Genomic DNA, 13,065 nt, shown 5'->3' on the forward strand with positions numbered 1-13,065 from the left:
CTAAAAAGGACACTGATCTACAGACTTTAATGATTTCTCACATATAGCTTCATAGTCCAGCATTTAACAAAATGTAAAAACAAAATCTCTTTAACATCAGCATTTCTTCCTTGGTAATTTCACCAACTAAAACCCCATGAGATCTGTAAGGCAAGTTGATTCTTTAGACAGACTGGAATATCCTATACTTGTAGTGATATTTTTGTAGCAAAATAGTTCATTATAAAACTAAATAAAACAAGAATGAGGAAAAAAATATATATTTTAGAGTTTCAAAAAACTGAAACTATTATTTTTAATTTGGAGTAGGCACTGAAATATTTTTCTATATATCCTTGTCGGAGATTGTCTCTTCACTGTATAGTGCTTCATCATCAAGCTAAAAATAAATAAAAACAACATTGTTGTTAAATTATAATTTTCATAATCCTGAACCTTTTAACATTGTAAAAACTATTTCAGAAAAGGCATTCCTTAGGAAAAAAACTATTCTAACACTGAAATGATATATTTCTTTTATTTTACTTTAAAATCTCACACTGGACTACTATAAAGTAATGAAGATGAATCCTGAGAAAAATTTCAAAAGCTGAAACACTATTCAGCCTAACATCATCAAAACCACCATGCCTTATTATCAGTCTTATTTACTATGTGTTGTTCTACTTTATCCTCTATAATTATATTATCCTCATCCTTCTTTGCCTCTCTTAGTTACTTGTACTTCCCCTTGACCCAAATAAGAATCATAACATTTTCTGAAAAATTTCCTCCTATAGGTAAAAATTACATATAGTATATTGGAAATGGAGGTGACAAAAATAAAAATCAGCAGAGAAAAGTGCATTTAATTTTAAAATGGTATATTTAGAAAAAGAAAAGAAAAAAGACAAATGGTCCAAGAGAAATGTTATTTCTCCTACTGTCATGTTAGTCACAAAAGGTAAATCAGATAATTCCACCAAAAATAAATGTATGGGAAATCTATTCTGTATTGGAAAATAATACTTAAACACTATTAACTCCAGCTCACTCAAAAGGAATACAGCTAATTTTTTTTCAACTGCATTTAAAGACATACCTATTATGAACAGCAAATAGCTCCATCCTCCTGAGAAACACTGTGCAAAGGAATAAGACTCTCACACTGTTCACTATCTTCTGTGACTCTTTTAAAAAAAGTAAATAATTAAGTAGTTACTAAAAAAGGTTTTGTAAAAGAGCTCTTTCTTATTTAGTCAAAACTTTGTGTCTAAATTAACTACAACAAAAATGTTTTCTCCAGTACTCAAATAACAAAAATTTATTAGGCTAAGAGTTTATTAGACTTCCAAAGTAAATATGTCTACTAATAAAGGAATTTAATTTTCTAGTATTAGTTTATCTAGCAGATTATGAATATTAAGTACAATATTTAGTTAACTATTGTTCAAAAAAATTCTAAAAACTTAACTAAGATTGTACAGATAGCATATTGGTAGAAAATTAATGTTAGTTACATTAAACAGATCTTTCAAAAAAAAAAAACCTACCTCTGAATTCGATGTTTTCTACAGATAAAGGCAAAAATTCTTCTAACTCCCACCATCACTGGATCCCAATTATTATAATGGCATAGGAGAGTTACAATGAAAAATGAAAAAAACACAGGAATGGCACCTGCAAAAAATAACCAGGAAAATTGCACCTGGAAAAAGAAATTAAGAAAATTCATTTATTACTAGCACAATGATATTTTTCTTAAATGTAAGTTTTTCATTCATTGAAACTGCTACGGATAAGTTAATACTAAGAAGAAAATATAAAGCACCTAATTTTATTACTTTCTTTTAAACCAATAATATGGATATATTCCAAGGCAAAAGAGCAGTAAGGGCTAGGCAATGGGGGTTAAGTGAATTGCCTAGGGTCACACAGCTAAGAAGTATCTGAGGCCACATTTGAACACAGGGACTCATACCATCTCATCAATCCACTGAGCCACCAACCAACCCTTTTTATTACTTTTAACATTAAAAATTTGGATACTCTAAGACTTTCTTATATAACTACTATCCTCTCAAAACTTATAGTTGCACCTGTACTGACTAAAAGAAGGGATAAGTTAGCAGTAGAGCCAAGGACACTTAGTAAATATGCTATACCCAAGTAAAAAGTAACATTTCTGTAGTTTCCTGTTACCTCTGATCCATACGCCACCCTAAATATTAATTTCCTTTTGGCTTGCATTTGTCACTTACTGGCTACCTTTATGGTTGTTGTCTTATTTTTAGGCTAACTCTAAGAATGATCTTTTGGTTAAAAACCGTTATTTCTCTTAACACTAGCCATTTAAGTTAATAACAATTTTTAATTCATTAACAGAAAGTAACGAAGTCAAAGTTTTTCTAAAAAGCCTAGCTATTCTTTAAAAAAGCTAAGATACGCTATTAGGTCTAATTCTGACTCATAAAATGGCTTAGACTAAGTATTTCATGGAAAATGGTTCAATTAAATAATATTTAAAAAGGAAATGCAAAAAAAAAAAAGGTAAAACATTAAGATATTATGGGGCAGCTAGGGTAACTCAATGGATTGAAAGGTGAGGCCTAGAGATTTAAAGTCCTGGGTTCAATTCTCACCTTAGACACTAGCTAGCTGAGTGACTCTGGGCAAGTCACTTAACTCCCATTGCCTAGCACTTACCACTTGGAATTAATATATAGTATTGGTTGTAAGAAAGAAGGTAAGGGTTTAAAATAAAGATATTAGCCACATGACGAGCAAAAGACATAATAAGAAATTCATATTACATCTATTTTTTTCTACCAAATCTTTCTCACAAGGTCATAATTTTGAATCAAGTACCATTAACTAATTTAACACATGGGAGCAAGGGGAAGAAAAGATATAATTTTCTATAGTTGTCTAGTAAGATTTAAAATTTGGAATTTGTAGATAGTAGACTTGATGCTTACTTACGAAAATAAAGATTTCAATTATAAAATAAGAAAGTAAAAAAGCTTTGCTTGCTCTCTGTGAAATTGCAAACAATTAAGAATAAAAAGCTTATATTCCTACTGAAAGCTCCCTCTGCTGGAAAGTATAGAATATTATTTTTCATAGTTCTTTTAAGTCAGGAAAAATAGTTAGTGATACATCATCATTCTTCTTACTAAGAATATTTTAAAGCAAATTCAGCAGAAAATTAAATTAAAATCTTTTAATTCTGGCAACTTTAAGTAAACATTTCCTAGTTGTTTATACAAATAATGTGGTTATAAAAGCTTCTATTTTTTAAGGAGTCAGAGTTCACAAAGTATCCTTTGCTTATCCCCATTTTACAGATGAATAATTCCATATTCTGCAATAAATATAGATATTTTTAAATTTTAACATTCCGCCCAAGCTATTTAAATGTTAAATTAGAAAGGTGATTAAATTCTTCTACAAATAGCTTAGTATTTCAACAAGAGTATGACATAAATTAAAGGAGTAAGAAAGAACAGTCATCGGATCTTTGGAGATAGGTTGAGAGAAAGTAAAATAGACAATTTTAACTATATAAAATTTAAAAGTTTAAGCACAAACAAAACAAAAGTAGCCAAAATTAGAAGAGAAGGAAGTGATGAAAAAAAAAATCTTTTCAGTAAGTTTCTCTGATAGAATTCTCAATTCTAAAATACATAGGGAAATGATTCAAATTGATAAGGACAAAAGCCATTCCCCAATTAATAATCAAAAGTAAGGATCAGGCACTTTTCAGAGGATGAAATCCAAGCTATCAATAGCTATGTGAAAAAAATGCTAAAAATCATTATTAAAGAAATGCTCACAGTTATCACTGTTGGTGAAGGCAGCAAAAAAAGAAAACCATAAATTCTGGAGGAGTAATAGGAAAAACAAGTATATTAAAGTACTACTGAAAGAACTGTGAACTTGTCCAGTCATTCTGGAAAGCAATTTTAAACAATACCCCAAAATCACAGAGAAACTACAACACATCTATATACCCCTAAGAAATTAAAGAGTAAAAGGACTCACAATATACAAAAATATAGATCTCTTTGCAGTGGCACAGAAGTAGAAACTAATGGGATACTCATCACTTGGGGAACTGCTGAACAAGTTACAATATATAAATGATGTAATACTATTGTGCTATAAGAAATGATGGAGGCAATAGTTTCAAAGAAATAAGGGTAATTTTTTTATGAACCAATACAGTGTAAAGAAGAATCAGCAAGCAATTTATACGATAATAATACTGTAAAGACAAATAACTTTGAAAGATTTAGGAACTCTGGTCAAGGGAATGACCAAGTATGACTCCAAAAGCCTCACAATGAAATAAGGTATTATATCTTCTGATAAGAGAGATGACGCATGCAAGAGTATAAGAAGCCTCCTTTTTTAATGAAGGAATTGTGGGAATTTTTTTTCATGTATTTGTAACAGGGGTTTTGTTTTTGAGGGAAGATAATAGGGAACAAATGTAGATTTTAATTTTTTTAAAGAGGTTAGAACTTCAAGGCTGCAAATCTGAGTTAGGCTTGGTTCTGACATACTTTATGTGATGTTGGCCATTTTTTAAAATGAGTATAATAGTTCTTTCTCTGAATGTGATCCATAAATCCCTCAGAATTGTCCTGGGTCATTGCATGCTGCCAGTACAAAAGTCCACTACGTTCAATTTTACCACAGTGTATCAGTCTCTGTGTACAATGTTCTCCTGGTTCTGCTCCTTTCACTCTGCAGCAATTCCTGGAGGTCATTCCAGTTCACATGGAATTCCTCCAGTTTATTATTCCTTTGAGCACAATAGTATTCCATCACCAACAGATACCACAATTTGTTCAGCCATTCCCCAATTGAAAGGCATACCCTCATTTTCCAGTTTTTTGCTACCAAAAAAAAAACAGCTATAAATATTTTTGTATGTCATTTTATCTATGACCTCTTTGGGGTACAAACCCAGCAATGGTATGGCTGGATCAAAAGGCAGGCATTCTTTTAGCTCTCCTTGAGCATAGTTCCAAACTGCCGTCCAGAATGGTTGGATCAATTGACAACTCCACCAGCAATGCATTAATGTCTCAGTTTTGCCACATCCCCTCCAACATTCATTACTCTCCCCTGCTGTCATTTTAGTCAATCTGCTGGGTGTGAGTTGATACCTCAGAGTTGTTTTGATTTGCATTTCTCTAATTATTAGAGATTTAGAACACTTTCTCATGTGCTTATTGGCAGTTTTGATTTCTTTAAACACAGAAGAAAAACAACTGCTTGAACACATGGGTTGATGCAGACATGATTTGGATGTAGACTCTTAATGACCACCCTAGAACAATTATCAATAATATGGAAATAGGTCTTGATCGATGACACATGAAGTAAGCAGTGGAAATGTGCGCCAGCTACTGGGGGGTGGGGGGGGTGGGGATGTGGGGGGAGAGAGAGCAAGAACGTGAATCATGTAACCAATGTAAAAATTTTTTTCTAAAAAATAAACATTTTAAAAAATTTTAAAAAAATAAAATGGGTATAATAATATTTGTTCTACCTAAGGACTAACAATTGGAATAGGAGATAGGCTGTAAGAAAAGCTTTTTAAAAATTTTAAACCTTTATAAAAAAATTATTCTATTACTGCTTTTGTTATTGGGGGGGTTAAGAGTAGAATTTATTTTGCTCATATAAACATTTGCTTTGGAATCAAACATAATAATAACAGCAATAGCTAACACTTATATAGTACCTTCTATGTTCCAGGTAAAATGCTAAGCACTTTACCATCATTGTCTCATTTGATCCTAAATTTGGGAAGTAAGGGCTATTATTATCTTCACTTTACAGATGAGGAACTGAGGCAAAAAGAGACTAAATGAGGTCTCTAGGGTTACACAGACAGCATGTCATAAGCTGGATTTGAAGTCAGGTCTTCCTGACTCTAGGCCTGGGACTCTATTCACGAAGGTACCAAGCCTGTCAATGCGTGATAAATTTTGGAGGGTGACCCAGAACAGAATAGGGAAAAAGACAGTCATAGAAAAACAATGATAATACTCAAATCAGTATTCGGACTAGGGATATGAAAAGAATAAAGTATAATTGTTTCCTTTTTTCCTATTAATACCCTTGTTTCAGTGAACTTTGATGCTAACATTATACATATAGTTAGCATGATACTTTTTCTCAAAATTAATTAATACCAAGGAGAGAAGGGAAGCATATAATATAGTTCTTCTGTCCTTGCATGATAAAAAAAAAAACAAATGAACTCTACAAAAGAAAAATGAGATTTGCTAATATAATGTCAACTCTTTTTTTAAACACGTTTTACTTATAAGGCACATATTACTACTTACCATGTTTACTATGTTGTCTGAATATGAGGAATTCATATATTTTGCAATTTAGAGTTGATAACATTTTTGGTCATGTTTCTGTAATAATTTTAAAAATATATTTTAAGTTTACCTTAGTTACTAACACTCTCCACTGTAAACTCTTTTTAAAAAAATAGAGAAAAAGCTCAAGTTTTTGTTAATTAAAATTAATTTTAAAATTATATCAAATTTCTAAAATCTGTAATCATAACTGGAGAATAGAAAGAAGGAAAAATCAATGGATATGAGTTCAAATCCAGCACTACAAGTCAATATCTGTATGACCTTGGGCAAATCATTTAGCCTCTATGTACCTCATTTTCCTTATGTGTAAAATGAGGAAGATGGGCTAGATGATCTTAAATGCCATTTTCAATTCCTTATTAACAAAAAACAACATTCCTCCCTATCTTTGATTTTACAGCTATATAAGAAAACTCTAAGATCAACTAATTTTATTAAAAGAAAAATGTTAACTACACTATTGATCTTTCAAACTGACTTAAAAGTTAATCATGACACATTTTATTAATCAGGTCCATTTTATATATCATTCTCTTTAATCAATAAAATACAGCTTACCTTTTGCAAACACATATCTGCTATTATGGTCAGAGGTATTGTAAGGCTTAATGCAAGTGTGCCAATCAAGGATGAGGTAAGAAAACAGCCCCTAAAATAGATTAAAATATGCATTCTTGTATTTAAATGTTACGACTGAAGCAAAATATCAAAGAGAAAATGTTAATTCTAAATTTTATATGTTGACGGATAGATACTATTGGTAGCAAGTTAAAATCACAAGACATTCACATCTAATTGATTTAAACAATATATTGTTAAATGATCCTTAAAGGTAAAATTGAAATGCCCAAACTCATATAAAAATAATACTGAAAAAACTCTTACTATAAAAATAATGGAAAACAGTAAAAAAAATTTAAGTATAGAACATTATGGCAAGCTATAATTAAACTCTAAATAGTGTAAATGTTATATTCCAAAAAGAATTTACATTTTAAAAATTAACTATACTAGTTTTTCTAATTTTTTTATATTATTAAATTACAAAGTAAAATTTAATCATTTGGGTTATGAGGAAAAGAAAGGGAAGGGGAGGTAGGAGAGGGAAGGGAAAGGAAGGAAGGGAGGGGAGGAGAGGGAGAGAGTGAGAGTGAGAGTGAATGTTTGCATGTTTTTGTCTATCTCCAGTCAAGAAAACCTAAATTTAGGTTCTTCCTCTAGATTCAGACAGGTTGATCTCTAGGAGCTATAGATTAAAGAACTGGCTTCCCTTATCCCTGCCCATGCTACTCTGGCCCCTCCCCACCTAAAAAAAATTAAAAATCAAGTACCTATGTGATGCTTAACAACATTACAAAATAAAGAATTCAGGGAACAATCAGATATTTATAGAGTCAACTCAAGTCAATGTCACAATGAAAAACAGAACTACCCTACAGAACTATACTCTAAATGACTCCGAATTTCCATTTTTTTACCTCAGATATCAAAAAAGGATAAACATTCCTAAGAGTAGTAACTCAGTATTTTCTATATTTCTACTCATTTCATAATCTAAAACTTTTAATATTCAATTCTAAAATATTAATATTAAATAACTAATTCTGAAAAAGTTGCATGCTTTGGATTCTTTTCTAGAATTTCACAAAGAACTGGGAAACAAATATTGCCTATTTGTAGAGAAATAAGCTGTTTTTATATATAAATAAAAGCTTTATTTGCCCCATATTGGTCTGCTTATACAAAGTAACAGGATTTCTCCTTTCTATTATTATAAACCCTTCAGACACCTTTCCTTTCACCAATTCTAACTGCCCTTAAAGTGTATATATCAGACCTCCACTTAGGATTTGATTTTATATATATAAAATCTCTTACTGCTCTTTTAATTATTTTTTCTCATTTCCCCAAACAAATACTTCTTATATCTTTTTTAACCCCATACCAGCCTGCCCCTCTCTTACCCCCTAGGCACCTAGCAGAGAGCTAGACTGAGAATAAATCAAAAATAAATACTTGTTGACAAGACAAGTGGCTTAAAAATCATGAATAGTTTTTTTTTTTTTCCCTAGAGGTCATAGATAGGGGCAAACCAGGAAAGTATAGTATTGCAAGGATCTAAAAATTGTAGGCAATATAAAACAATACTTGGATCAATGTAATTGGACATTATATTACATTGTAAAGCAATGTTGGATTTAGTCTAAATATATCCATTTAACTTTATGCTTTATATTACTGTCAAAACATGTTCATGAAATAAATTAATATCTATTTTCACACAAAAGAACAAGAGGTTGAAAAGTTTGGTATGCTCAGTCACATTTAATTGTGTTCTTTTGCCATAGTAAGGATACAAATTCAGTTGACATAATGTATTACATGTAAATGTTTAAAATTACAAAAACAATTAACGGGACATTGATAATTTAAATATCTGCAAGTCCTTGTACATCATGGTACATAACAAAGGTCATGTAAACCTTCAAAGTGACAAAAATTATTGTCAACTGATAGTCCAATGATCTATGTAAAACATTACTTTAGTTAAAAGACAACTAATGAAGAAGCAATCTGATATGAGAAGCAATATGAATTTAATCATTTTAAATGCACACTAACTTTGCCAAAATTTAATAATTTTAGACTTCCTAATTCCAACTGAATTGGGAGAACTATAAGGAATTTCATAAAAATAACTAAAGATTTTAAGTAGCCCTGTACCTTGAACAAAATACTATGCTAACTGGTATATGTAGTTTTTACTTGCCCAAAATGAGAGTAGAGTCATAGATAGAAATGAAAGTAATAATAGAAGAGAACAAAATACTAGCAATTTGTAGCTTTTCTTCAAAGACAGAAAAATGTCTACTGGCTAACAAGGGTTCCTGTGGACCATTCTCCTGATAAAAAAGTAAGAAACCAGCTGTGACCATTTTTCAAAGTAATTTTTCTTCATTTCATTTTCTATGTTCATGTAAAAGAAAAGAAACTTAGGTTTCAAAAATTCTTACTTTGTAATCTTTGTCCATCTACTGAGGAAAAATGAATTGAATATTTGCGGTCTCATTAAAGTCCCATTTTAAGATCTCATCATGGCATAAAAACAGTATTGGATCTTGAAGGCTATCAAGTTGGAAAAAGCTTCAAAAGTATATACTAATGAGGGAATAAGGGTTTGTAGGCAAAAAAGCATCTTGCCTAAGTTTAGAAAAGTTCATCATCAGAAGACAGGCCTTCAGGTATTTTAAGGGGGTTTTATTTTGTTTTGTTTTGTTAAGTTTTTAGGCCACTTATAAAGCAAGACAGTTGTCTATGCCATAAGATCTAAAGGGGACAATTTGTTCCCATAAAGTAAGTATGTGCAACAAAATTTGAAATCTGCAATTTGTTTACTTAAATAAAAGAGAAAAAGGTTCTATTCTAGTTTCTGTGGAGAATATGAAGATGAAACAAGAAACAGTTCTTGGTCTCAAAAACCTTAAAATCTCAGGACATAAAATATACAAATAACTCAAATAAACAAATGAAAATGTATCAATTTGCTATAAGAGTATAAAAACAAAGTATTTGAGGAATTCAGAGAAAGAAGATATAATCAGTTATAAATAGATGCAATTTTGTGGGGTTTTGTTTTTGTTTTTTAGGCCACTGTTTGGAAAAAGGGTCCAAATGTAGAGCTACATCCTTCTGCAGAGGTTGGGTCAGACAAGCCTTCTGCAGAAGGACCATGAAATGGATTTCAGGGGGTCTATAAACCTGAATGGGAAAAGAAATTACATCTTTATTTCAATATACTTGGTTTCCTTTGTAACATACCTGTTTTATTTTATACATTTAAAAACGTAATTCTGAAAAGGGCTTCATAGGTTTTACCACACTGAGACAGGGAAGCGAACCACAAAATATATTAGGAAACGCTATCCTAAAGATCCTTGATTCTAAAGAATTAGCCAATATCTAGCATTCTACAATTACTAAAATATATAAATATTTTAAAATAATATATAATAATATGATATAAAATATTAAAAAAGAGTAAAACAAAATATATGTATAGGTATGTGTATGTAGAGATATATAATAGATAAATACAGACATAAAATCTCATTTCACTTTCATAGGCATCTTATGTAGTGATACCAAGAACCATGGTATTGTAGATAAAGTTCTGCCCTCACTATGTGGCATTAGAGGACAATTCACTTGCATCTCTCCTGAATTAATTTTCTTCATTTGAATTTAGTTTTAGAAAAAAAAAAGAAGTTACACTGAGAAATCTTCTAATTCAGTTCTCCTAACCCTCTTGATTCAGTTCTGCTATGCTCCAGTGATCCTCATTCCAACTCAGTTATACTCAAAGACATGCTTTTAACAATTCCTGGAATTTTACCAATATTGAAACCCTTACAAAAGATTCTCCAAGCTCCTCTCCTTCCTGAATACATTTCCTCTGTCCTTCATCAACATTTCAGATGCTTATGACTATTGAAATTCTATTTTTTCTGATATTCTGTCTGACTAGTACAGACCCCCACTCCTTCAATCAAAGCTTCTGTCAACACAGAGTTTAATATAAAAATCAGTTAATGTTTTATAGATTCCTCAAAGGGAAAGAATTTCAAAGCAGTAAAACAAACAAACAAATAAACATTTACTTTTTGATCCCTGATTCCATTCTATTCACTCCTAGGCCTTTGTCCAATCTGAATGAAGATTCTCAGAACCACCCTAACCAATTCATTAAAGCAAAGTGATCCACTCTTTTAAAACTCTTCCCCATTTATCTGCCAAGACAAACATAGGAATTATATGAACTTAATTACAAAACACTTTTCACACAAATAAAACTAGATCTAAACAATTGGAAAAACATTAAATTGCTCATGGATAGGCCAAACTAATATAATAAAAATGACAATACTACCTAAATTAATTTACTTATTCACTTATATTTATTATATATTATATTAATATATTTTATATACATATATACTTATTATTCACTTATTCAGTTACTTATACACTACCAAATTACCAAAAAAAAAAAAAATATATATATATATATATATATTTATAGAATTGGAAAAAATAATAACGAAATTCATCTGGAAGAACAAAAGATCAAGAATATCAAGGAAATTAATGAAAAAAACTGTGATGGATGAGAGCCTAGGTGTACCAGATCTTAAACTGTACTATAAAACAGTGATCATCAAAACAATCTGTTACTGGCTAAGAGATAGAAGAATGGATCAATGGAACAGATGGGGTAAATGACATCAGCAATATAGTATTTGATAAACCCCAAGATCCTAGCTTTTGGGATAAGAAATCACTATTTGACAAAAACTGCTGAAAAAACTAGAAAACAATATGGCAAAAATTAGGTTTAGATCAACATATCACACCCTATACCAAGATAAATTAAAAATGGGTATATGACTTAAGCATAAAGAGTGACTTTTAATGCATTACAGACTTTATAAGTAAATTAGGTGATTGTAGAATAGTATACCTGTCAGATCTATGAAGAAAGGAAGAATTTAAGACCAAACAAGAAATAGAGAACATGATAAGATGTAAAATGAATAATTTTGATTATATTAAATTAAAAAGGTTTTGTACAAATAAAGCCAATGCAGTCAAGATTAGAAAGGAAGCAACAAACTAGGAAAAAAATTTTATAACAAATTTCTCTGATAAAGGTCTCATTTCTCAAATATATAAAGAACTAAATCAAATTTAAAAGAAACCAAATCATTCCCCAATTGACAAATGATCAAAGAATATGAATAGGGAGTTCTCAGTGGAAGAAATCAAAGTTATCAATAATCATATAAAAAAGTGTTCTAAATCCCTCCTGATTAGAGAAATGCAAATCAAAACAACTCTTAAATACCACCTTACACCTAGCAGATTGGCCAATATGACAGTAAAGGAAAATAATAAATATTGGAGAAAATATGGCAAAATTGGGACACTAATGCATTGCTTGTGGAGTTGTGAATTGATATAACCATTCTGGAAGGCAATTTGCAATTATGTCTTTAAGGTTTTAAAACAATGCATGCCTTTCAATCCAGCAATTCCACTACCAGGTCCATATTTCAAAGAGATTAAAAAAAAAGGGGGTGGTGGTGGAGGATGGACCTGTTTGTACAAAAATATTTATAGCTGCACTTTTTGTGGCAGCAAAAAATTGTAAACTATGGGAATGTTCCTCAATTGGGGAATAACTGAATAAATTGTGGTCTATTATGGTGATGGAATACTGTTGTGCTATAAGAAAGGATGAAACCGTTGATTTCTATAAGAACTGGAAGGATGTAATGGGGGTAATTTGAGGAAAGGTGTTTGGGGTAAGGGAATTGAAAGGAGGATGTTGGAGACTTGGTATGTGAATAAACTAGGCTACAGGTAGGCTGGGATTAAAGGAGATTCAGGGTATAATAGGACTGAAGTCAGGAGTATAACACAGAAGGGAAACAGAGATCTTTGGGAGAAAAGAAGTTAAACTAAACAGACTAACACTGCAGGCTTACAGACAGGGACTTAGACTCAAACACAAGCTGAGAGAAATAGACTAGACTGAAATTAACAAACAGGCTTTAGTTAATTTCACAGGAAGGGACCTATTTTGAAGTAACACCTTCCTTCAAGATGGATGCCC

At 31.0% G+C, this 13,065-nt stretch overlaps 1 protein-coding gene across 1 annotated transcript in view; it reads right to left on the bottom strand.

The window, feature by feature from the left end:
* Positions 1-281: 281 nt before the first annotated feature.
* Positions 282-13,065, bottom strand: part of SLC35F5 (solute carrier family 35 member F5) — a 62,356-nt gene continuing 49,572 nt past the window's right edge. The window contains exons 13-16 of the mRNA XM_044669913.1: positions 6,951-7,041; positions 1,533-1,687; positions 1,082-1,169; positions 282-379 (exon numbers count right to left, since the gene is read on the bottom strand). Of these exons, the coding sequence (XP_044525848.1) occupies positions 1,085-1,169; positions 1,533-1,687; positions 6,951-7,041 (331 nt within the window). The 3' untranslated portion in view covers positions 282-379; positions 1,082-1,084. The remainder of the gene's footprint in view (positions 380-1,081; positions 1,170-1,532; positions 1,688-6,950; positions 7,042-13,065) is intronic.

The sequence above is a fragment of the Gracilinanus agilis genome, chromosome 3 (assembly GCF_016433145.1).
Source record: "Gracilinanus agilis isolate LMUSP501 chromosome 3, AgileGrace, whole genome shotgun sequence".
NCBI lineage: Eukaryota > Metazoa > Chordata > Mammalia > Didelphimorphia > Didelphidae > Gracilinanus > Gracilinanus agilis.